This window comes from Galleria mellonella, unplaced genomic scaffold, assembly GCF_026898425.1.
Source record: "Galleria mellonella isolate WM207_F2 unplaced genomic scaffold, CSIRO_AGI_GalMel_v1 utg1267, whole genome shotgun sequence".
In the NCBI taxonomy this organism is placed as follows: domain Eukaryota; kingdom Metazoa; phylum Arthropoda; class Insecta; order Lepidoptera; family Pyralidae; genus Galleria; species Galleria mellonella.
The window spans coordinates 1,697,622-1,725,574 of record NW_026441987.1 but is presented as its reverse complement, the minus strand read 5'-3'; the positions used below and the strand labels follow the sequence as shown (position 1 = coordinate 1,725,574).

The window sequence follows — 27,953 nt, the reverse complement described above, 5'->3', positions numbered from 1 at the left end:
CAACTCTGGGGAAAAGAGAAATAAGTAAACTAAACGTAAAACGTTGAGTTGACTGATCTTTATATTACCGTTTATGTTCCAATTATTTTATTTTCTATTAGTTTTCAATACTTTACCTAATGTTTTTGCCGCAAAGGTAGTTTTAGGATGACAATGGAAAGAAGAATCAAATTAAAAACCTTAAACAGTCACATTACTTGCAAGATATGTCGTGGATATTTTATTGACGCTACTACAGTTACGGAATGCCTACATACGTGTTAGTATTTTATAAATAACCAAGATTTATTTTAGTTATCTATTGATGTATTTACAAACGTATAATAATAGCCACCTTTCTATTTTCATGACAAATGTAATATCTGTTTGTAACAAGGGCTTACCAGTAACATTTCTGTCACTGTTATATATTATCTGTTACTTAAGACAATTCTATGTTGTTTAACTTCATTTAAAGTTTAAAGCTACTATTTTTCACAATAGAAAGAGTTGTTATCTCAGTTTGCAATATTTCTGTGTATTTAAGTTTTGAAAAAATATTATAACCTAAAAACTTTCATTTGCAGTTTGCAAAAGTTGCCTGGTGAAACATTTGGAGGAGAACAATACATGTCCAACATGCAACATTGTCATCCACCAATCTCATCCACTGCAATATATCAGCTTCGACCGTACCATGCAAGATATTGTATATAAATTGGTCCCTGACTTACAGGATAGTGAGTGCTTATTTTATTACTGGTTCTTTGCCCGCTACTTTGTGTGTATGGTTTCAGAAGTAGGAAAGCCAATAAAATAGACTACTTCTAGATAATGTATCATGTATCAACAGTAAAAAGAATAAATTGCATTCACAAATAATTTATTACTTTTATATTTGAATTTTCATTTAATAAGTAAGAAATTTACAACTTTAAAATCTACCACTAAAAACTTTGCATCTACTTTATATTTAGCTTTTCTAAAGCAAATTTTAAATACATTTTTACCATTAAAATACAATTTTTCAGTGTCAATAGGAATATTATGGTATGGTTAACACTTTTAGTATGCCACCACAAAACTTTTAAAATAATCAGTCAGAAACATTGAGAAATATTAAATTGTTTTTGAAAATTGATAGAAAAATGAATTAAGAATTTTAAAAAGTTGCAATGTTGCCACACTTTGGTACACTTCAATTATAAAATTAAGGCTCTTAAAAATATCTACTGAAATAATAATTAAATATCTTCTATATTTAATATTTTAATATATTAGTGTCACTAACAGATAGATCTTTATCATGAAATGCTGCCATTGTAATCTCCACACTTAACTCTCTTATGTGGGCTGTTGTACATATGAGTTGTAGCTAATACAGCCAGCCAAGCTCCATCCAGAAGCTTCCTGGTATCTTCACAGGCCTCATGGAGCGACCTCACTGTTCTGAGAATTTGTGAATGTTAAGAGCCCACAGCTACATTTTCTAGGATTACGTCAATAGCCTCGGCTTCAAAACAACCTCAACATAGAGGATTGTCTGTAACCCCAACATCTACTTATTCTTTATTGATCACATTACAAAAAATGTTTCTTACAAAAGGTAGAATTAATGCTATATAGCATTCTCTCCACATCAATCTTTAGCAATACCTATATAAATATATATGTTTTTCAGATATGTATGTATTAAAATATATAGGATATTCTGTCAAATTATTATGATATATATATATATTTTATGTAACTTTGAATGCCAAACAAGCAGATGGCCCATTTGATGGAAAGTGGTAACTGTCGCTTATAGACATGAGCAGTACTGTGGACATAACAGAATATACTGTTTCTATAAAACGAGAATAATATACTCACTGTACCTACCCAATGATTTACATTAATATTTTTTTATATACAACTTAGAATGGCAAACAAGCTGATGGTCCACCTGACATCCACATCATGATGATGTCACATGTCACATTCCACCCAATATGACATCTTTTAATCCTAAAGCAGTATGCAAACCAATAGTGTATGACAAAAATAGAGGCACTTATGCAAATTATTTTGCACATTCTTCCTCTGATACTAAAATGTTACTATTTCAGATGAAATGAAACGCGAGCGTGACTTCTATCGTACGCGGAACCTGCCGTGCCCCAAGGATGCAGCTCTAGCTGCTGACAAGCCTGGGGCTGGAGATGAACCGGAGCAACCTGACAACACTGACTGCCACAGAAAAGATGAACAGGTATGCAGATTTTATCAGACATGTCTCAGTAAATTTTTCCATCCACCTTCTTTAAATACGCCTATGATGATGAATCTTTTTCTAGATATTAAGTTACTGTTTACAATAATATGTGGAGGTAGATTTATAATTCTATTATCTTGATTTTTATCTATGGTCTGTGACATATGGTTTCACTGAGGACACTTCTAAAATAATTTATTTTTGAAATTTTAAAAATAATTTAGAGGTTATTATTTCAGAATTAGTAATAAAAAATACATCCAAGTTGAGATTATGAAGCAAACAATTTTTTTTTATCCTTAGTATTTTTTTCAGTAGTCTTTCACATACACCCACATCAGTCTGTAGTTTGCAAATAATTTTATTTTAGTGCCCTCTAATTTAAGTCTAAACTAAACTTGTCCTATGGGCGACAACGGGTTATAAACTTGTTGGAAATACATACAAAATAATGCGAAGACACTTTAATAATACCATAAATATTAAACAAAACTTTTGTGTTCAGGTCAACGTGTGCTTGGAGTGTATATCAACGTCCCTGCGTACATTGAAGCGTAGCTTTATCAGGTGTTCGTCGCAGGCCACCATTACACACCTCAAAAAATTTGTAGCCAAGAAAGTATTAACGGGAATGGAGAAGTATAGAGAAGTAAGTAATTTATTAAAAATAACTAATTTAAGAAATTCGTTCCTATCCCACTAATGATTCAATTTGGAAATAAAAAATTTTATTTTGAATTTCGAACAAAAATAGGTAATTTGATTAATAAAAAGCATAGTTGTATTTTAATTTACATCATGTTTTTTTTTTCAGATTGACATATTATGCAATGATGAATTATTAGGCAAGGACCACACATTAAAGTTTGTATATGTAACACGATGGAGATTCAGAGACCCGCCCCTACGATTGCAGTATAGACCTAAAATTGATCTATAAATAGTATTTTTTTAAATGGTAGCAACATGTTTTTATATATGCCTGAATATAGTTAATACCTATATATTTAATACAATGTCTATACTATACTAAATGAGGATTGACTATTACATATGAAGATACCAAATTAAGGATACAGGCAAAGAACAAGGAATGTCGTAATTTTTGCTTTTCTCCCTCTTATTTTATTTGATTTCTAAAATTAAAAAGTCTGATTTTAGCAAAAATATTTAATAATTATTAAAAAATAAAAATAGAAAAGCGTATATGAAAAAACTCATTATTACTTCTAAGTAAAAAGTGAATTTTGACCTGAATAATATGACTACCTAACTTCTAAATTGCGTTTTTTTTTTATAATTGATACATTAGGCCATTCCCTGTTCTTTGCTTGTATACTTCAAATGGAAAATTCCTTAGGTTTGCCTGTTTTGAAGGCTTTATTCAATTTTATACTTGAAAACGAAAGTGATAAGGTTCATTATGCAATAATGTCAATAAATGCAAGGATTTTCCATGAGTTCATCTCATGTATGTGTGTTAATATAGCTACAAAATATGATCTTGTATGAGGTCATTGAGTACATCGTAGAAAGAGAATGCTACAGGGACTAACCTTAATCTAAGAGGTACATACATATTTGGGCATGTACTAACATTGTCTGTTTATGTGCAGCAATGTTGGCTTTTGGTGGAATTTGAAATATATAATTGATATCTATAATTATATGTGTAAGTGAGAACACTACTAAAAGTGTTTTCATTTATAAAGATGGTTATATAATTTTTTTTTACCTAATAAAATTATTGGGGTCCATTTTGAGATGCATTGCTCCAAGTCTATCTCTTAGTCTAATATTTTAATTTGATAGTTTAGCAATATTAATGTTTTATGGACTATCACAAAATAAATTTATAATAATATTGACTTAAATCTATTAGAAAATTATTTCATATTGGTCCATCCAATAATTATTTTGCTGTGATATCAAATTTAAACTTTAATTTTAGAGATAGGTTTAAAGAAATGATCCCTCTGAATTGTTAAACCATCATTTTCCACCAATAGCTTTTAGGATAACTTTCTCAATGTAAACATTTGAATACATCAATTTCTTATTATTGTAAATTTAAATGATCAGTCAACTTTTTACTTATTTGTGGGTGATCTTCTACTTTAATCCATAATTCCTCGACACATTCTTTCCGGGAACGCTCAGATTGTAGAATATTTTTTCTCTAAATAGAGTTTCAAAGGTCTTAAAAAGTTTTTTCATAATCAGCAATGTGCATATGACACCACCAGTATTACTGGCATATATAGATACCATGGTATAGTTATGGTAACTATTAGAGAGATGCTCTGGAGCGTTCTTTGTAATCTGTGGAGGATGAGGGTATAAAGTAGATAAGTTTAATTTTATAGTCTATTGTTATGTTCAAACATTATGGGTTCAGTGGTCATATTACGATGATAATAATTTCGAAACAAACTGGAAGTTTTCTGATTAAGAAAATGCAGTGTTTTTAATTATTTTTGTTAAGAAGAAAAAAATATACTTCAGTTTTAATAAAGTAGTATGGGATCAAAAAAAAAATTCTTTTAATAATAATGGTTATTAATTCACATATACATTCAATAAACATAAATCAGTTACAATTGTAGTAATATAATCGCTGCAAAAATAAATATGGTCCATCTAAGAGTTTTCCCAAGAGGTTCTTCAAAAGGGGGGTAAAGAGGTTTCTTCAGGGTCGGCAACACACGCGTAATACCTTTGGTATTGCAGGTGTTCATAGGCTACGGTAACCACTTACCATCAGGTGAACCGTATGCTTGTTTGCCACCTGCCAGTGGTATAAAAAAAAATCTAAGAACATCGTGACCTGGGAGGACACAGTGGAATTGAAAGAATTTTGTATTGGTCCCATACTAATTTCCTATAAAAGTAGTGAGGGCTCATTGTATCTTGTGACTGTGACTTTGTGTTTTTATCCAATAATAATTTTCTATTCTATTCAAATATTAAATTGGTCACCACCTTTATAGAATCTAATTTAAAATAATTTTATTTTTTATATTATTGCCATAATTATTTATGATTATTGAATCCTGTTAATTTTGGTTTTATTTTCAATAAATAAGTTCTTTTAATTTTCATGTAGCAATGAAGACTTGTATGTGTATTATAGAAATTGGCGTGTTAACACCTTTTATTATTTCTTCATTTTATTACTTTTGTTATTTTTTTTGTTAAACAAAAGTTTTTGTTACCGTTTCATAGGTTTTTTTTTAATTATAGCTACCTAAATTAGAATAATTTGATGTATGGAATTTACAATTTTAATTATTGTATTAGTTAATATAGTTCAATTATAGTTGTATTGTTTATGAATACCTATGTAAGTGGAGATTTATTTAATAGATATGAATTACGATCTAATTTAAATATATTATTTGAACACGTCATTCTAATTTTTTATTACTGCATCTGCAGTCATTACAATCTCTCAGTCCTTTTAACACAATTGACACTGGAAGATATATACTACAAAAATAGATAGAATATAATACAGCTATACTAGCGCTTTTATATACAATTTAAAAGTAATAGAAACAAACAATCTCTCTCTGCAAGTGCTACTTATCCATTCATGCATCAATATATTTGTTATGCCTGCAGTTAACTATATTGTTATTGTTTATTTAAATTGATACTTAATAATGATACTCGAATAGTAATCAATATTCATTTTCATAACTTTGTTAATGGTTTTAAGAATTGAGTATCATAAAAACGATTATAATCGCATTTATGTTGTCATTCGATTTGTTCTATTTTTTATAACAGTCGCTTATCCTTTTTTTTTTTGTGGCGAATATTATTTATCGACTTAGGTACTCACACTTAGCCGAGCAATGTTAGAATTGAACATATCTAGTCGATTAGTATAATCGACACATACAAATAACTTACAACGCTAAAATTACAGGCATATAATTGTCAGGGTTTGAAATGTATTAACCGATATTTTCCGACAATCTTCTAAATTGGTTCTCTCTAGTCTTTGTGCGTTACCTCTCTATCTACGCTTGCAGAATTTGACATTGACAGTTGTATATATGAAAAAAGCTGAAAATGGACGACCGCTAGATTCCCGTTTGGCACGTGAAGTTATTTTTTTATTTATCTATTTAAATTAAACAAACTACCGTCAAACTGGGTGCCAAAACGGTTGAAAGATTCCTAAGCCTCGCGGACGACAATTTCGTCGACGATGTCAACGACGACCTGAAATGTTTTGTGGCGGAACGAAATGTTGACAGGTAAACAACTTTAAACATTCTTACTCGTAATATCTGTGATTATGGGTTATTTTGCGTTTATAATTTATAGTAAACTTCTTTATACGCCAGTATTCAAAAGCGTTCCGATTGTGCCGTTTGCATTCAAGGTTATGAGTCAAAGGGGGCACCTGTGAAGTACATAATTGTGACCAATCAAGGATATTTTTATATTCATTCAAGGTCCTTAAAATACTAACGGCACTTAGCGACCGCAGCGCGACTGCTCTAAAACAATTTAACTACACACACCTTTTCCTGTTTTATTTTTGTTTGTTATGTATATTATACGTTTAAATAAAGAAATAAACAAAATACATTATTATTTTGTACCACGGCATTATTTTACTCTGTATAAATTTTTTCTCTAGAAAAATAATTTTAATACCTATAATTATTTAAGTCATAAATTAAAATATTGCTTGAATAGTAAGGTAATTGTCAAAAAGATTATTTCTTCTTAACAAATAACTATATGATTTCTTTTAGAATAAGAATAATATATTAATAATATTGTATTAATGATGACTTTGTTACAAATTTATTTCTATATCAAATATTTAATTTTTAAATATATCAAATTATTGTCAGTTTTAATTTCTGGATAATTTAAATGAAAACTATATTAGCTCAGTTTCATTTTATTTAATGTATTAAAATTTTATGACATAATCTCTTAAAGTTACTAATTTTTATGCAATGATTGGAAAACACACAATTACAACAATAGCTATAATGGATAATAAAAATTATGTTATATATTGCCAATAGAAATAACAATAGCTAGGTAATAAATGGCTAGCCATAAATAAAAGAAAAAGTTTGAATAAAATTTTATATCAAATTAACAGTAGCTCTTATGTAAGGTGAAATGTGTTTAATTAATTTATTTATAGGATCACCAACATAAGATACAGCAAAATATTTCACTACAATACACTAGTTGTTTAGGTCTAACTGTTTTTACATTTAGAGGCAACCATAGCATGCTTTGTTTGTGGAACATTACTGAAACTTATGAGATGTAATAAAATAATTACTTTAAATGTTATAATGTTACAAATGTAAAATAATAATATCCTTCTAAGGGTGTGTCTGAGTAGATGTTGATCATTATCCCATATAATTTATGTACATATGTTGTATATCTAATATATTAATTTATGTGTATATATTTACTAATGTAAAATTGATATATATTTTTTCTTGCATTAAACTCCTCTTAAATACCTCATGAGGAGGCCTATGTTCAGCAGTGGACAGTTAGTGTACAATGTGATATGATGATGAAGTATCTTTGCTTATTTATAATGGTTGTCTGGCAGTGAATGCTTATAGTATTAAGTTCACTTCTTGTGCTACATTTTATTGGTTAATAAAGTTTAAATAAATATTTTTTAATTTAACTTAATTGCTGTATGCACCATATATGGGAGGATGAAATTCTTTTTGCTGGATCACTGACTCGTGTTTTTTAGAGAAAATTGTTCATTTGCTCTAATAAAATATTCTCTTAAAAGGATTTTAATTTTTAGATAGGCATGTGTTTACTGACCAAGATAAAAAATAGTCTATATCCTTCTCTTCCATATAGTATGTGAATACCAAATTTCATAGTGATTGGTTAAACCATTAAGGAGCTCTAAAAATTATGTATTAATGAATCCATATTTCCACACCATTAATTAATATATAAAGTATCCTATGTTATTATTATTATAATTTCAGCCCTTAACTGACCACTGCTGGACATAAGCCTTCCCCATAAGGGGAGTTTTGCCAGTGGTTGCCACGCTTGACAGGCAGTTTGGCAACAGCATTTAGGCTTTTAGAGAAGTTTTAAGAGGGATGCCAGTGTCCATTCTTTGCCCTCTCTTAGTCACCTCTTACGACATCCATGGGAAAGGAAAGGGTGACCCATTCTATGCTGGGGCATACACGGCAATCCTATGTGTTACTATATAATTTATCTGTGTTTCATTCAAATCCATTCAGCTATTTAAGTGTGATTGAGTAACAAATAAACATGTTTACAAAGTTTAACATTTATAATATTAGTAGAATTTATAACATTTAAAAATGATATAAAAAAATATATTTTACAATTCTTTTTTAGATTTAATGAATTTTGTAAACGTCAAACTTCAATTATATTTATTTTGTTCAGTGTGCTGGTGTTTCCACCAGTGAGTAACTACCGGAGGTTCCTTATCCACCGGTGCGTCGAGGAGCTCGCTCGTCCAGATCTCGCCACCTTCTCCATTGGGTTCAGCGACGAGCGACGGACCGTTGTCTGCTACCGTGACAGGCTACTGAGGTTACTATTAATATATTGTTTACCTTTCTATGCGCGATTTTCAGAAGTATGAAAACTGCTGAATAGGTCACTTCTAAATGACGTATCAAAATAAACACGTTTTTAAGTTAGACCTTCAGGGACACAATGGTGAAAACCGCATTCAACTTGGTGCAGTGTTTTTAGCGTGATGTCGGTATAAACAAACAGGCCGATAAGATTTCTAAAAATAGTTATTTTGGCTCGTATTGCTCTTATAGAAGCATTTTTTTTCGTCCATATTCAGATGTCCAGTTACATTTTTTATATATTAGTAAGTTAATATCGTATACAATAAAAAAATTAAGAAAACACGAACACACAACAAAATTATGTATAAAGATTTCTTTTGCTACTAAACCCTATAAAAAAAAAAAAAAAAACACCGCCGCCATTTGTATATTGCAGATCCTCATAAATTGAAATGTGTAATGACTATTGCGTTTTGCTATAATAATTTTAAGTCTGGTTGCATGTTGTCTGTCTGTTGTGATGCAAATTGTAACTAGGACGTTTACTCAAGTCTCTCTTAGCGACCGGTGTACAATCGCACATTGCGGATCAAGGACGAATATCGAGAGGTAGACGGGTCCAGTGTTACCAGATCGCACTTTATCACTTTACAAGTTGTGTTTCACTCGATCTTATGTGGTCATTGTGAGTTGCATTTTGTAATTATTCTATCGAAGAGTTATCGATTTATTCACAACGTTCTTTATTTATGCAAAAGTATGTGCATCTAGTGCCTTTAAATTGTCTATGTTAAATATTCATTGTCTATGTCTATGTTTAAAGAAATTTATTGTACACAGACAATGTTTTACAGTAATCGTGAACAGATTTAATTAACTTTTTTAGTGCGTATTAATGTTAGAATGTAGTTCTCTTTTTGGAAGATCAACAACAAACTACAGACTTCTGTATTTCTTTTAAATAAAGGGCGTTAGTGTATTTTAGATTAGGCTCGCCTGGCTCCAAGAAGGCACAATTATATGTTCTTAAAGATATTTTTACGGTATGCCGAGAGCTCTCCTTATATACTGGGTTGAGCCAGGCCTTTCCATTTACAAACTCTTATGCTACGGGGTAATTTAAATTTCTTTATGACCATTGCGATAGCTCGTTCATATTGTTAATAGAAGGAAGCTAAGGAGTCAATGCTTAACGTGTGGTATCAACATAGACAGAGCCACCCCTTCCTTTCCCGTGGGTGTCGGAAGAGGTGACTAAGGGAACTAAATAGTCGAGGGATAAGCAAAAGTTTTCCTTTTAAACATCACCAAAGCGTATCTGCGGTTGCCGATCCGCCTGACAATCGTGGCAACTATTGTTTTTTTTTTATCTGAAAGGTACTTGGATTCTACAAAAATATCATCAAAATCGGTTTAGTAGTTTAGTTTTTAAATCAAATTGGTTTTGTTTCGATTGAAGCTGTGTATTTTTTTATTTGTTGAACTAATTTTTTTTTTCATAAAGTGTTTAATAGTCCGGTTAAGGTCGGTCAGTTAGTGACATTCAGTATTTAACATTTAATTTAAAAAGTTAAAGTTCTTCAGGTCAAATATGTCGTAGTAATTGTAGAGGTCGGACACGTGACCTCTGAGTAAAATGTCCGCACTGCAGTTCCTTCCGTCTATGACGTTTTGTAAAAGCAAGTTTTGTTAGAATGCATAAGTGTAATGTATGTGTTTGCAATGCGTATGCAAATGTAAATTATAAATGGGATATATCCCAGTCCAAAGCGAAGTATTTAAGTGACTTCTCCTTAGAAGTCACTTGAAGAAATATTTTTGTTCAAATAAACTTAGATTTAAGTATTAAATATTAATAGTAATTTTTTTCATTACCCCCCCAAAAAGAAGTATTTTCTCATTTCATTTGATTTTTTTTTTATGTTTTATGTGTTCTTTTTGTAATCAATAGGGATTATACTTCTGTTCCTGTTGGTCTCATATTAATTTTATTATGGTTGACTTTTTTTTTTTAAATGGATCATAATGGAATAGTAGCCCCGCGCTATCTGTGTACATATATTGGCCAGGTCAGTTAGCCAATCGTGATGAATTCAATAATTAATTAATTACTATGCTTTCCAGGGTGTATTGCTAACAATGGGGTTGCTAATCCCCTTTACTAACAATCCCTTTTCCCCCCTATGATTGACGTTACGACGATTGTTAGCTTGTTTACAATAAAAAAAATGTATGAGAGTGTGTGTGTCTGCGATTGGAGTCACTTCGTTTGAAGAACAAAATGTACTTGCTTAATATAATACCATCGTTTTTCAATAATATTGTATTCAGTGTTTTTGTTCCAAATAAAGAATTATTTAAAAAAAAAATACCCCTCATATACTAAAATTTTAAATTACTTTTCAACGGTAGTTTAAAAAGCTTATCCTCTTCTTCAAACATCTTCTAGTTATACGACCATGCTGAATTGCTGACATAACCAGCTTCAGTCCAATTTATACAATGATGAATTCTTAGTATTTTCCATATTTTCAGTGATGAGGCTTGCGCCCGACCAGCCATGGGACTGACACACATGGACCGCGGCGATGAGGCCATATCACGTTCCGGTAAGTTTGCAAATTTTACCTTAAACCAGGGGTCCCAAATTTATTATGTCTGCTGCCTATTTTGAGAGTAAATTCTTTTTTACCGCCCCCATTTTTTTACCTACTTAAAAACCACTATTACTTCAAATTGCAAATCACTCCCAAGCCTCTACACAACGTCCTCATTTTTTCTGGTTCTCTTACCCTTTAGGCCTGCAGCGCCCACAAGGGGGCGTTATCGTCCACTTTGTGAAAGACTGCCTTAAACGTATTGTATATAGCAGGGGTGGCCAACCGGTGGATCGCTACTATCAGTCCAGTCGATCGTGGCAAGGCAATAAAATATGCTCACACTAATATAATATAAATAACTAGTTACTAAGAATAATTTTCAGTTTTCTATTTTCAAAATAAAAAAAAAATACTAGGTACATTACTACATAGTCGTGTACTGAACTGTGTTGTTTCATTTGTGATTTCAAGAAGTATGTAATCGATAGATCGCACAGGGTTTTGTCAGTAAACAGTAGATCTTGGGTCTAGACAAGTCGGCCACCTCTGGTATATAGAATATTTATTGTTGTGACTACTCCACAATCATTGAACACACTAGAGTCCTATATGTAACCTTACTACTTTACAATAAGCTCGTAAATTGGTTAAATTCATGTTTCCCAGAGCATTTTTTTAAATTCCATTAACAATATTTATACATGATATACTGAACATAAACCTCCCCTTTGGGGGGTTTTGCCAGTAATTTGACACGTTTAGTGGCAATTACTGGCAAAACCCCCGTCTAAAGTCTAACATGGTAGCCGCAGTTAGTTAGAGATGTTTGAAGAGAAATGCTGTCCATCCTTCGCTCTCCCTTAGTCACCCCTTACGACACCCATGGGAAAAGAATGGTTGGCTATGCCGAGAGCACACGGCCATACCACGTATGGTCATACAAGTCTATAAATACTTGACCCCATACACACATCGACCCACTATCGCACTAACGCAGCATACCTAATTGCCTCTCGTTAGCATACAGAAAAAAAAACACAAAACAATTCGCTTCCCTCAATACAGCGGTTAGGCAACGCTTGGTAACATTGTTCGCTCATTCTATGTCATAATCCGTGGAACAAACATCGATTAGTCATGTATTCATAACAGCTATTTTATTTACTTAACGATCTAACATAAGATTTTAAGATATTGTTCCAAAAAACTCATCATCATATATCAGCCTTTAACTGTCCACTGCTGAACATACCCTTCTCTTGATGGGGGGGAGGGGGAGGGGGGCTAGTAATTGCTACGCTTGGCAGGCGGATTGGCAACTGCAGTTTTTTTTTATGAGTGAAAATGGTATGGTAGCCGCGCCTGCGCTAACGGGATACGCTGGCGGGGCACCAGTGAAGGGTGATAGATGAGAATGAAAACAGGCCAGTTAGCCCATCATGATGAATTCACAATTGCCAGGGGGGAAAGGGATTGTTAGTAATGGAGACTAAAAATCCCATTGCTAGCAATATACCCAACCAGGTCGACCTCCCCGCGGCTCCCCCTGGAAACTATCATGGTTAATTCCTGATGAATTCATCATGATGGGCTAACTGGCCTGTTTTCATTCTCATCGATCACTCTTCACTGGTGCTCCGCCAGCGTATCCCGTTAGCGCAGGCGGGGTTACCATTCCATTTTCATCCATCAAAAAAAAAAACGGGTCCCCGTGGGCGAAATTGCGATATATTTTGTATTTATATCATCACACACGCACACACACATACGCACACACACACACGCACACACATGCAATAGAAATTACAGAATTGTATGACACTCATAATGTCAATCATGAGACTAATCTAAGAATAGTGAATGAGGCTTTATTTATTCAGCAACGTCGAGTAATAACGGTAATTTGTCAAGTTTATTATTTGGCTTTACCATAGACACGACTAGGGTTGCCAACCCTCCCTGATAGCCAGGAGACTCCAGTAATAATGGTTAACCTTCCGACCTCTAGAAGTGCAATTTCTCCGGTTTTTTTTTATTTAATAAATGCTTCCGTACCTCACACGTCGCTACTTACTCGTTTTGCGGTCTCTAATGCTTCATGCGAGCGCGTATCCAGCATAATGGAGCAAGTATAGAGCAAAGAAAGAAACCGAATTAGTATTTATTTAGTAAAAGCAGAGTTACAAGTACTAACAAATTTGGATTTTTTATGTAAAAACTTTTATATATTTATATATGATTTTGTAGTGAAACACCAACAAATATTAGATGCTGCTCGAAAACAAAATAAATATAAATTAAAAAATTAATTTATGATTTACTTTTAATACCCCCCCCCCCCTCTCTCTATAAAATTTTCCCATGTTAGTCCTTTCGAGAATTGACAACCCTAACGCACACACAAATAGTACAAGTCGTCAACTTGTTAGATGAAATCTCACAAGTACAGATTAGATTTACCTGTCGTTACGTTACATCAGTTATTATACTTTATTATTTGATTATAAATTGCTCACTTCACTTACAGTTATTCAAAACGTGTGTTCATAGGTTCATTTTACAAACGTAAAAAATTTAAACAACATTTAGAAAATTTATCTAATTTAAAAATATCAATATCTGGCTGCTGAGCAATCGGAGAATTGAAAAAAGAAATAGCATAAATAATATTATAAGTAAATAATAAGTCTACATGACTTAGGATTCCAATATGCTCTCTCTCTCTCTTCGTCCTCTTCATTGCTGAAGGTCGTGTCCTTGAAAGGTGTAAGCTGCCTCTCTTATGATGTTATTCCGTTTTGCACGGCCTTCAGCCTCTCGCAGGGCAGCTGTAATTGACAGTCCCGTAACGGCGGTCACTTGGTCCGACCATTGATTAGGCGATCGTCGGCGTGGTCTTTTTCCCTCTATCCCTCCAATATGCTATTACTATCCTATTCTGTTATTATTTATAAATGCCAAAGTTTGTAAGGATGAGTGGATGGTTTATTATTGTTTATATGTTTATTCTTTAGTTACTTTATTTTATTTACTACTTACTTTATTTATTATTTTTAAGTATTTACAAGGCGGACTTAATGGTTAAAGCATTCTCTCCTAGTCAACAACCTTAGCAGTGTAACGTTCTGACATAGAATAAGGCCACCCTTTCCTTTTCCGTGTGTGTCGTAAGAGGCGACTAAGGCAGCTTAAAGTGGAGGAATGTGCAGCAGCGTCTGTCTTAAAATACCATCAAAAGCTAAACTGCGCTTGCTAACCCGTCTGCCAAACGTGGCATCTACTGGTAAAAGCCCTCTTATGAGGGAAGCTATGTTCAGCAGTGAATAGTGAACGGCTGATACAATAACGACCTAAGGGATGTTTTTTTTTTGATGGGTGAAAATGGTATGGTAACCCCGCCTGCGCTAACGGGATACGCTGGCGGAGCACCAGTGAAAGGTGACAGATGAGAATGAAAACAGGCCAGTTAGCCCATCATGATGAATTCATCAGGAATTAACCATGATAGTTTCCAGGGGGAACCGCGAGGAGGTCGACCTGATTCTTAGAGATGTTTGTTACTCTTTCACGTAAAAACTACTAAACAAATTTGAATCTAATTTCGTACACAGGTACTTTATATACTAAATCACGCGGACAAATTCCCGGCAAAACAGCTAGTATTTGTATCAATGCTCTAATTAATATATACTAAACGCATCGTTTTTCTTGGGACCGGCTCGACTAATTTGGCAAAAATTTTTAAACGTCCTCCGATTCATGTCTAGATTTTCACCTACTAGGTTCTCCATTTTATTTGTATTTTTTTAATTATGTTATTTGATTACGTCTCCAAATTCTGAATCGATTTGAACTATTCATTCTGTAATCAACAATGTAGTAAAAATTACCGTTTTTCCCCCATTTTAACCCTCTGGCCGCCTATTTTTTTTTAACAACAATAAAACACGTCGCTTTGACAATAAATAGCAGTACGAATATTTAGCCATCTAGCAAGGTTCTGAGAAACAATAGCAACCTACCAAAACAAAAATCGCGGGATAACAACGTCAATAAACATAAAAAATGCGAGCACGTCAAAATCGCGGGATACGTAAAATTAAACTAGTAGATACTGCACGCGGAAATCGCAGGATGCCCGGTCAGAGGGTTCATTTAGCAGCGATTATAGGTGTTTTTTTTGCTGACCAAAAATTTACTTGTTGCAAAGGAAAATTGCAAATACGGTTCCGTGTTCCCTAAATATTTATATTTAGACTTCATTTTTTTTTTTAATTAAATTTTAACGCGTGTAACAGTTGTTTTATTTTTAACTTTTAATTTTTACAAATAGTTTATGTCCAATTTGGCATTATGCCTGTGTATGTTTATTTTGATTACGTGTATTTGGCATTACAGATATATTGGCATTCAAAGTATTTCTAATTTGCTCTAAATCTGTAAGCGTATTTGCTAAAATGTTTAACACAATTTTACGTTATATTGTATGTTACGAAGTTTCGAGGTCAAGTCGTCACGAAGTGTCATTGGATCATCACACACATTGGAATAATCATTCCCACTTTGTGACCGGTTTTCAACTAGTATGTGAATAGACACGCGATACTGCAGTTTAATGTTTTACAAGGTTATAAATATCTAGATTTCTATTAATCTATACTTAAAAATAGCCGTGTATGCCCCGGCATACAATGGGCCGCCCCTACCTTTCCCGTGGGTGTCGTAACTAAGGGAGGGCGAGGGATGGGCAGTAGCGTCCCTCTTAATACATCTCTAAAAGCCTAATTGCGGTTGCCAACTCGCCTGCCAAGCGTGGCAACTACTGGCAAAATTCGTATGAGGAAGGCTTTTGTCCAGCAGTGGACAGTTAACGGCTGAAATAATAATAATACTTATAAAATCGTTTGTCTTGACTAACTATTAATACACATCCAAAACTAACAGAAATTTGGAACCTAAATTTGATTTATAACGTAAGCATTCGCTAAGAAAGTATTATTGAAAATTTCCACTTAAAAAGTAACGCGTGCAAAGCCACGGGTAACAGCTCGTGATATCATAATCGTCTTTAGCTATACATGAATGATGTAAGCTACAACAATATAACAGGAACTAAGATTCACAACACAAGTAATTGCATGAGATGAGAATATAGATGATGGTTTTTAAATTATTCATTTGATTTATGATAATATTTAAAATGGCCTCATCAGATCTCAGTCCTATTGTTTGTCGACCGATAAAGCTTCACCAAAAATGTGTGTATACCTTTACTTCTGGGAATGGCAAAAAGTAGGCGATTTACCTAATAGAAACTGTTTAGCAATTCTGGTAAATATGAACAACATCATGGACATAGATTTGACTGCTCTTCGTGGTAATCATTAAGCTGTTGTGTTGTTACGGTATAGAATAGGTCACCATTTCCTTCCCCGTGGATATCGTAGTTGGCGACTAAGGGAATTTTATGGTCGATGGATGGGCATCAGCGTCTCTCTTAAACATTACCAAAACCTAACTGCGGTGATCAATCCGCTTACCAACTTGGCAAATACTAGCAAACCCCCTATTTATGAGGTAGGCCTGTGTTCAGCAATGGACAGTTAATAGCTGATGTGATGATGATATTGGAAATCCTTACAATATTGTCATTGTCACTTCTAAGGACTAAGTGTTTTATACGATGTGGAATGGGGAATAAGTTGTTTATCCGTATGAAAGAAGTAAAAGTGTTCTGTAGTATCCATCTTAATTTAGTAATGTAATTTCACTGCCACATCTTATTCTTTAAACCGAACATGCACATGCAATCCAAGCTGCTTAGCAATAGAAACAGTGGTGGGTGGGACAGAAGTAACTGCGTAGGCGACTTTTGTGTCTTCTGGTAAATACAATAAACTTTTACATGCGACTTCAACCGTGTTACCGAGGTATATTACCGGGACAAAACGTAGCCTATGTCCATCTCCATCCCATATAATAAGTTAAGGCACTAAGAGGTAACAATCACTCTTATTTCCACATTTATAATATTGACAAGGATGCTGTTATACCTCTTGTATCACTAATGAGGGAAACTAAAATGCGTGCACTTCGGCAAATGCTTTGGTAAAAGTAGGTAAAACGATAATACCTTAGGACACTTTACGCTACCTTGATACAAATTCGACAATACTATTACTTAATATTGGTAACAATAACATCTGCAATACGTCCTTCACAATGCCGGCGCATCGCGAAGAAAACAAAAATGACCGCTACGAAATTCCAATGACATAATCCGTAAATGATGCAAGCCGGCTCGAATGTGGCACACCGAAAGTGAAAGTAGCACGGGCATTGGCTCTAGTACTCGCCTTCTCCCGTTAATTGCCATTTGGGTACTGTTCCTATATTGGTATTGTCTGATTAGACAAAACTTAATGGAAAAGTAAAGGAATAATTATCCCGACCGTGAGTCAGTCTGCTGCATGTCCAACAGTACAAATGGAATCATCTGGTTCTAGTTAATCTTAATTGAATGTCACTATTAGTTACTAATCATGATTTAGAGAATGTTTCTGTAATAATTGCAACCTTTACATCAATTTCTGCAGAAACAGTCTTTGGCGTTGACATTAATACTTTGTGGGTCTTATCATCCTATCAGCCAATATGTGTCCACTGCGAAACATAGGCCTCCCCCTATTGAGGGTTTTGCCAGTAGTTACCACGCTTGGCAGGTGAGTTAACAACTGTAATTAGGTCTTTGGTGATGTTTGAAAACTCACACTGCTGCCTATCCCTCGACCATTAACTTCCCTTAGTCGTTTCTTACGATACTTGCAGGTCTTATATTTTTATACAATTTCCTTTGTTAATATACTAATCATATTCAGGTCAAGTCTTATAATTAAAAATTAACTAATTTTCTTTAATTCTTTTATTCTGCTTAATTTCTTCTACTTCTACTGATTGATTTTAGAGCTTAGGATGGTCATCAAATTTCCCTTAGGTTTATATAGACACACCAGATTTGAATTAATTAGATAAGTTTTATGAACTAGTAGCAGAATGATGGTAATCAATGTGCAATGATGTAGTTTAATCATTGAGATCAATATTGTCCATAAGACATGATATTTTTTTTTATTGCTTGAATATCTTTCTTAATTATCGACGTAGTTTAAATAATTGATTGCTAGTTTCTAGATTATCAGAAGATTGATTATATATGCTCTTTGATGTTTTATAAGAACTTAAGAATCTATTTTAAATAAGCAAGTTTCTAGGTCATCGTAATTTAATGATTGATAGTCGTATGATATTGATGAACCAATAAAACAATTTATAATCAGATTTTTTCTGACACATTCATTATCATATTGAATAAAAAATTAGATCTAGACCTTGACACTTGGATACTTTTAATTGGTTCTCAGGATTAGATAATCATGCTTTTTTTTTCGAAATTATGTAATAATTAGTGGACTGTGTTGGTAATGTTGTAACGACTTTTTTTATATAATTGTTATTTTAATGGAGAGGGTAGATCTTATAGCTTTTCGGCGAAGTATAGTAGTAGTAGAACTTTACTATGATGTTCACGATTTAAAATTAAAAACTTCTGCATGTAATAATTGCACACGACGTCCGTGACGCGGGAGTGGATGCGTTGCTTTGCGTAAATGAGATCCCATGTTCAAATCCCGGTCAGGTCAATTTAGTAAACGAACTTTTCGGGTTTGGGTGTTTTCAGTTGTGCTGGAAGCACATGAATGTTTGTTTTATGATTTTTCATAACACAGAGTATCCTAGCTTCTTGACCAGGCGATTGGTGTAATTGTATGATACATACGTACTAAAATACATTTTGCTCCACTCTTAGATCGTGATGATAAAATTGTACGACATCTTGACGTGTTATGATAAATTTTAAAAACGCCCATTACTATTACTAAAACTACACATTTAAGTAGAAGCTTCATTTGACCGGAATTGAATGTAATTTTCTTAATTTTTGTGAACGTTAAATCATCACAATGTATTTTTGTATTTCCTCGATTCTGGTTGATGATATCATTAGCCTTTGAAATTGTAGTTGCCCAATTGCTCCATTAAAAACTAATGACTTGTCGTTTCGTAAATGACGTAATGAGAGATGCAAAATTGTCCTACATTTGTTAACCTTTTGCCCCATTCAAATTGCCTAATAACTTATTGAAGTACAAAAGGAGGAAGAGTAAATAAATCTCTCAAATTGCCCAAGCGGCATCAATGAAAGGAGTCTTACGAATTACTGCCTCGGCTCGTCACGATTTTGTATTACGAAATGCATTGTTAATTCGATAGCTGTAGCATTATCAAAGCCTATCCTAGAACTTTTATTGATGTTTTCAGGTCCCAATGATGTTGTATATGTTATATTTGAAGTAAATGAATTTTATTTAAATTTTTAAGTGATATGTAAATGGAGGTTCTCTGTATTAGTCTGGTTCTTCGCCAATTCTGAACCGACTTTGATAATTTTATTTTGCAGTAGTAGGTTTACTCTTGTGTTATGTGGGAAGGAGATAGTTAGTAATGGGGTCTAAAAGTCAAATTACTAGCAAAATACTCCATTTAGTCGACCTCTACCTGGAAACCGTATAATCGTATTTAATCTCGTCACAATTAGCAAATTGAACTATGTACTTTTATCCTCATCTATCATCCTCATCTGTCACTGGTGCTAGCGTATACCAATAGTGCAGGCGGGGTTCTATATATATATACTAAGTACTATTCCATCTTTACCTATGAGAAAACTTACTTATTAGTTTCTTATTGATTTTTGTTCTTCTTTATTGTTCGGATTGAAGCGACTGTTTTTGTTTACGGAGCAAGGTCCTTGAAGAATACGATGCCGCGTTCTAAATTTAAATATTTTTAATTTAATTTATCAATGTTCTTTTCTATCATTAGTTTGACGATTCAAGTTGCTATATAAACCAAAATCTACTTATTCGTTACAAAGACATAGATACCTCCACGGTATTTCTATGTGATGTACACACGAATGAGTTTTAATCAAGAATTAGTGTCTACAGAGGAACGTATTTTTCTCTTTACTTAGAACCAAACTCGCCAGAATTATCCGCTTCTCTGCATTGTATAGCAATATTGGATAATTTCACCAGCTGGTTTTTGTACATAACATACTTCCCGTTAGATATGTAACCTGACTTTCTAGAACAACGGACCACGAGGGCTAGTCAAGTTGTCACAAGCGGAAATGCAGTAAATTGCAAAATTTATTCGGTCTCGTGAGTAATATTGCTGTTAGTACAGTGTTGTACTAAATAGGTGCAAACCGTAGCTGTTGTAAATGTTATGTTACACATCTTGATTTCCGTATTAATTTCAGAATAATTAAGAGTTTTGTATTTTGTAATAGTAAAGTCTTATGAATAATGCCGAAAATTTCGTGTTAATAGCATTCTTAGTGGAGTAAATGGTGATAAATAAATACCGGACTATAAAAACATTTGTGTCTATATGTTAATTTTCAAAAATTATTAATAGCGTTCAAAACTTTTGCCTACTGAAGTGTGATGATGTTGCAATTGTATGCAAATTTTCGAAAACAATTTAGTTAAATAGTAAAATAGTTATTTTCAATGTTTTTGATTGACGATTATTTTAAGAGGTGCTCAGTGTTCTTAGATTTTGATGTCAAAAATGTATTTGAAAGATTTCATAACAAAATACGAAGTGCAAAGTTTTTATTGGTACGTTGATTTTTTTTATACAACTTAGAATGGGAAACAAGCTGACGGCTCACCTGATGGAAAGTGGTAACCGTCGCCTATAAACATGAGCAGTACCATGGACATAACAGACTAGATTGTTTCGCCCATGATACCTCCCATGCGTTGCCATTCCTGAGGACTCAGATGTTATTCCTCTGTACCCTGTAAATTCACTGTCATATCCCACCCTTCAAACCGAAACACAGCTATGCAAACAACTGCTTCACAGTAGAAACACAAATGGGACAGAGGTACCCAAGCAATCGACTTTTGTACAAAGTCTCCCTCTGTTTGTCGACCGATAAAACTTTACCTTTTACATTTTTGTTTTATAAAATCAATCAAACGTTGAAGTCAATTCAGTTTTTGTTTTTAATAATTTGACAGATAATTGGGACGATACCATACTTTGTTATATACAATCTTAAACAGTTTTTTCTCTAATTAAAGAGTTAGATTACATGATGTCACTAAAAACTGTGTTGACCATAAACGGTCTAGTCTTGTAAAATTCAACAGTTAAATTTTTTGTTTACTTGTCACTTTTCGTTTTTTAAATCACCACTTTTTATTACAAAAACGCTTGTATTTCAATATCGAATCGCGACGAACCGTTATTGTCTGTGAAACATTTCATCACCGGGGCCGGTCTGTACACCCTATTACATTACGATCCGAGTTTCCGCTCCACATCTTTTTGAATTCAAGTACACAATCAAGGCCCGCCTGGGCCTTTTCCCTCGTTCGTATAGTTACTAACAATATTATAATGAATTGTATAACGAGTTGCGAAAATAAAACTACTTTCGGATGTTGATATAGAAACAGGAGTTTTTTTGTATTGACGATAATAGAATGGTAACCTCGCCTGCGCTAATGGTATACACTGGCGCGGCACCAGTGAGGGGTGATAGGTGAGAATGAAAAGGCAGGTCAATTAGCCCATCGTAATGAATACACCAGGAATTCAGCACGATGGTTTCCAGGGAGAGGACCATGTGGAGGTCGATCTTATAGGGCATATTGCTAGCAATGGGACTGATAGTCCGCTTTAACAGAAACAAGAATGGCAGCATATAGTGTTAATTCTAAACATACCTGTTTAATATAATATGTGTATTTTATTTGAGCATCTATACTACAGATTAGGCATGGGTAATATGGATATTAATCCCATATCTATATATCGGGTTCCTTTGGGCAAAGTCATTTTCGCCCATTTCGATATCATATGGCGGTCGGATATCTATTTTCGAATATGTTAAAAATCTGTTATTTAATATTATTTTTTAGATAAATTTTTAACATTGTAATTGTAATTGTAACTAAAATATATAGATATTATCTATCCCTACTACAAATGTAATAAACGATAGCAAATTGGGTCGATTTCGAGGCGTCTTTTTTCTCCACATATTTTAAAAGTTTAAGTTAAATTTTCACAGTCACAGCGATGTTTATTCCGAGGACCAATATGAACTAAATTTCTAATAGATTTAAGTAAAAATTATTATAAGATAGTTTACGATGATCCATGATACAATAGATTCGGGAAACTATGAATTTGTCTTGTGGTCCCGGCATAGAATGTGCCACCCGCTACTTTCCCGTGGGGGTCGTAAACGGTGACTAAGGGAACTTATTGGTCGAGGGATGGACAGCAGCGTCCTTCTTAAAACATCATAAGCCTAACTGCGGTTGCCAACCCGCCTGCCAAACGTGGCAACTATTATCAAACCAGCGTAAACCAATAGCTCATTCGGGATTACCATAACATTTTCACATATGTATTAAAAAAAAAACTATACAATCTGTATATGTATGCATACTTTATAGCAAAACTGTAACCAGACCGTGTCTATGCATGCGTCTCGCTTAAACAACTAGACGGATTTTAGTGAAATTTACTGCAGTGATAACTTAGTGCCTGTTAGTGTCTCGAGTCCTGCATCATCTGATGGAGTCGTGACTCGTGAGCAATAAATGATGAAGTATTTATACTGGCAAGCAACTGGAAAATATAATAACATTATCAGCAACCATGGGAACCACGTTCACTGTAACTGCATTGATGTAATACTAGGATGCTTACGTTTTGTCTACGTACTGCGGATTTTTTCAATATTTTGTTGATTTATTTTAATAGGTGTTTTGTACTTATGGTTCTTACTATATATACTCTTTACATAATAAGATTGTGTTACATAGGAAAGAAGACGGGTTCAATTGTATACAAAACCAGTTATTTTGATTTAAAAACTACTGAATCGATATTGATAAAATTTATATAGGACCAATCTGAAAGTATAAATATCCTTTCAAATAAAGAAGAATATAAATATTCCGGTAAAAAGGGGGGTAAAGAGGTTTCTTCAGGGTCGGCAACGCGCGCGTAATACCTCTGGTATTGCAGGCGTTCATAGGCCACGGTAACCGCTTACCGTCAGGTGGGCCGTATGCTTGTTTGCCACCTCAGTGGTATAAAAAAATCCGATTTGGAAAATATAAAGAGGTTCATAAATGACGTAGTTATGAAATAACAAAAAAAAATGCAACCGAATTGAAAACTTCTTTTTTGAAGTTGGTTGCAATACATAAGAGGCACCTGTCATAAGTGTTAAATGCTGTTCATGTCTTTAAGCAACTGTGGCCACTCTCCATCAGGTGTGCTGTTAGCTTATATGTCGTTGTATGTCGTTTATAAAAAAAAATGAAAAAATACACTCTTCATGACGAGACGTTGTGAGGCCGCCGTACTCGCCAAAAAGATTCCCTAATGAAGTCGAACAACTATCGGAAATGACAAACGGAGTAAGTTCATAAAATTCCCGTTATATATATTTATGTTTCTCTGATTTCCTCATTACTGGGGGTTGTAATGACATGAAAATATCACTCTCGTCATCATGACTTTCTAATCCCTATTCATATTATATATATATATATATATATATATATATATATATATATATATATATATATATATATATACGTTTTTAACCATGTATATATATATATATATACATATATAGACATGGTTAAAAACGAACACAAGTTTTAAAAATTAAAAAAAAAAAACTACTTTTGTAAAATATACAAAAAGTAACGACTCTTGTTTTTTAACCGACTTTATAGTTGATCAAATTGAAGTGTAATTGCAAATTACGTCGCTTCCTAGTGCGTGTCTCGTCAAATAACGATATAGTGAGTTCCCTGTCGTAATGTTAAATACGTATATTTTAAGTACATACCTTTTACTAAACAAATTCCATATTGACCATATGGAACTTTAAAGAGAAATCCAAAATATTAGCACCCCTTTAAATGAATCGCACATTTTTCCCAAAGAAACATGAGTTTCGAAAAACGACAATAAATGTTAATCCATTCATGCTAACTTCACGACTATCACCTTAATATGGAATTAGTTTTTTTTATTTACATTATTATTATTTAATTATGATTAAAAAAGTTTAAAATAGCTTACAAAATATGTTTAATTGTAAAAAGTTATTATACACTGCACGAATATAAAATTTTGCAAATTATAACAGCTACTTTAATTGTCATTAAATTAATATGAATCCAACACAAGAGTGTACTATTACACATTTCGTAAATAGTTCACTAAATCAAAATTAATAACAATTTTACAATGTAAATTAGATAAAAAGCAGGGGCGAATTGAGTTATATGAGTTTTCATTATTTATTTTAAAAATGGAATCTAAAATTGTCTAGAAATAAAACGACAAGAAAACAAACCTAGTCATTATTAGGAGTCTTGTCAATATTAACTATATTCTGCTACTTTTCCCGCATGAATTAAGATGAAAATTACACTAAATTAAACGATCACTCTGTACGGTCAATCACCTTCTCCGTATATTTCAGCACATCACCGATATTTGAAACACGGGTAGTCGTCTTGTTTTTATAATTTTGTTTGTCGTGCGCGTTTGTCATGCAAGCCGACACGTCTATCATTACGAATACACATGTATACTTATTTTTTTAACAAAATATTGATCATTCTTCTAATAAATCGATAAATAGTTTTAAAATTATTTTGTTACTTTTTATTATGTAATTTTTATTCTTTGAGTATTTAAATAAGTATTTGCACTGGATATAATGTATCTATCTATTAATGACAAGCACGAACTTGCTTATTAAAAATGATGAAATCAATATTCCCACGTTGATTTTACCAACAAAATTTTATAGGTTACTGTTATAAATCCTCTTAATTGAACAAATAATTATTAAGATATAATTTTTTTTTTGTCACACTTATATAGTTAAGAGATTTTTACAAACAAACTGTAGTACACTTGCTCCTGCGCAACTAACTGCACACTCACTGCATCCACTTTCCCGTTAAACCCACATGTATAATCAATTTAGAAATAAGTACATTTATATCCCAATACGGCATTAGGAAAATATGGTGACTTTATGTAACACTGTTGCGCAGAGTCGGCGGCCGCGGTGGGAGGTTGCAAGCCGGCGCAGGCGCAGCGCCGCGCGCAGCCTCAGGAAAAGATCAGGTTAGTATCAAAACATTTCCTATCACATTTGTACAGCGCACACCGAGCCGCGTGGACGTACGCGCTTCTCTTATCGCTGTTCTGATTGCAGCTAATCACAACTGATAGGAAGTGATTGTGTTCAGTGTTATTTTGTGTGTTTTTGTGCATTTACAATTGTGTGACTATCTCGGTGCGCTTCGAACATTGTAAGTGTTTAATATTCTATTGTTTACGCTTGTTGGAATCCAAGTTAATTACGCTCAAAAAGCCAATTGTCTGTGCCATCTGTTGTAATTACGTCTCAGATATTGTTACAATTGGAATAATTATCGATCAATAAGATTACAGCAATATACGTGTACATGGTGTTATCGTTATGTGTTATTGGTAATTTCCTTGTAACTTGATTTATTCTATGTTCTTAAGTTCTCTTCGCTTCCCTTATAAGGGAATTGACGTGGAGATTGAAAGACTTAAAATCCAGTAAGATGTAAACCTGATAATGGACTGGTTTCGATTTGACAGTTTGATCCTTTACCAGTTTAAATAATAATAGGAAACATATTTCGTGTGTATGTACAGTTATTACCTTGGAAATGACAATGACCTTAATCCCTCAAACAAACTTATTTGTCGTAAACTAATTATAAAATTATTGGTGACGAACTATTCCTCATCATCAAGGATAAGCAAATGTGATGTGGCATGTATGTGAAGTGGCAATAGCTTGGTCACATAGGTCGAAGAACCGACAACCAAAAGGGAAGAAAGGTGCTTGAGTGGCGATCCCGTATGGGCAAACGCAGTGTAAGTCGACCCCACTCGATGAAGTGATGACGAATAATTAATTGGCACCATTTCGTAAAAATAACATTGCCAATTGCATAAACTCATTTTTAAGAAGACAAAACCAACACACCTTGACATTTGGATTACTTGGCACATTTTTTTTATGTTTTAGTAATTCAAAATATCGACGCAATTTGTATTTTTAATACTTTATCATATCTTAATATATTCTTGTTATTATCAGTATTATGTAAATTATAATAATACGCTCAAATAAAGAGGAAATTTGGCTGTGATGGCTAACAGTAATCAAACTGGGAAAGGAAAATGTACAGAGTTGAATCCAAACAATCAGACAAAAACAGAAACAGTTTATTGTTGTGTCGTAAATTATTTATTGACGAGGATACAAAATGACTAAAATGTTCGCACAGAGGAAAATAGGTCAAATAAAATGCGGACAAAGTCGCATCTGATTTTATCATTAAAATTCAACTATAGTAGATGTAATAAACAAGGTTTAGGTTATTTAAAGACCCCTTCAGTCTCGCAACATTATCATAGAAAACTTCTGAGATATTAATAATAGTATAATCTTCATCAGATTGTGGATCATTTGATGCAATACCATTGCACGGTATTGCATCAAATGTTGGCACCAGTTTCTCAACCGTGACCTTTATGCCTTCACTTTGCAAAGTTACGAGTTACTAGTCGTGTGCCCCATAAGTTTTATTACTGACAATTTCCGTAATAAGGTTTATTACGGAATATTCCAATATCAATTTTTGAAGTTTACATTTTTCTTTTTCTCCTTATTTTCTATCCTCAAGTTTTTCTTATTTTTTTTTTTTTATTAATCTGCTTTAATAGTTTAATTCGAAATTTCGTTTTTTTTCTGTGAATCTATCGATTTATGGTGTATAAATAACTCAATTTATTTGTAACAATATTACATCTTGTTGAATATTTTTTATAAGTTATAAGAAGATATCGTAAAAGAATTTTACAGTAAACAGAAAAAATATGAAGGAATGAAATAATAAATAATAATTGTCCAAAACAGCTGTTAATTGTCCACTGCTGAATATAAGACTTCCCCTTAAGGGGAATTTTGCCAATAGTTGCCACGCTTGGCAAGTGGGTTAACAACCGCATCTTTACCATTAAGCTCCTTTAGTCGTCTATTAGGACGCCCACAGAATAAAAAGGGATATGGCATATTCTATGCCAGGACCACATGAAGAGATGACTGAGCAAGCTTGAAAATTCTAAATCATGAGTAGCGACTTATAAATAGTAAATACCATGGGCTGCATGTTCTGTGATTCCTAGTGTTAACACTAATACGTGTCTAGACAATGGCGGACCGGCATAAACGTAGCGGGTAGGCCGTCCACCGTGCAACAGTCACCATACTACCCTGCAAATTTT

At 33.3% G+C, this 27,953-nt stretch overlaps 2 protein-coding genes across 2 annotated transcripts in view; both read left to right on the top strand.

The window, feature by feature from the left end:
• The first annotated feature begins 22 nt into the window (after window positions 1-22).
• On the top strand, window positions 23-4,733 carry LOC113522285 (polycomb group RING finger protein 3). Its single transcript, XM_026907966.3, has 5 exons — window positions 23-259; window positions 567-719; window positions 2,091-2,233; window positions 2,742-2,885; window positions 3,051-4,733. Exons 1-5 carry the CDS (start codon window positions 148-150, stop codon window positions 3,174-3,176), a joined length of 678 nt encoding a protein of 225 aa, XP_026763767.1. The 5' UTR covers window positions 23-147; the 3' UTR covers window positions 3,177-4,733.
• Window positions 4,734-6,295: 1,562 nt separating this feature from the next.
• LOC113522268 (uncharacterized) overlaps window positions 6,296-27,953 on the top strand; it is a 55,675-nt gene continuing 34,017 nt past the window's right edge. Inside the window, exons 1-4 of the mRNA XM_052900211.1 lie at window positions 6,296-6,504; window positions 8,690-8,839; window positions 11,365-11,438; window positions 25,676-25,748. Coding sequence (XP_052756171.1) covers window positions 11,390-11,438; window positions 25,676-25,748 — 122 coding nt within the window. The 5' untranslated portion in view covers window positions 6,296-6,504; window positions 8,690-8,839; window positions 11,365-11,389. The remainder of the gene's footprint in view (window positions 6,505-8,689; window positions 8,840-11,364; window positions 11,439-25,675; window positions 25,749-27,953) is intronic.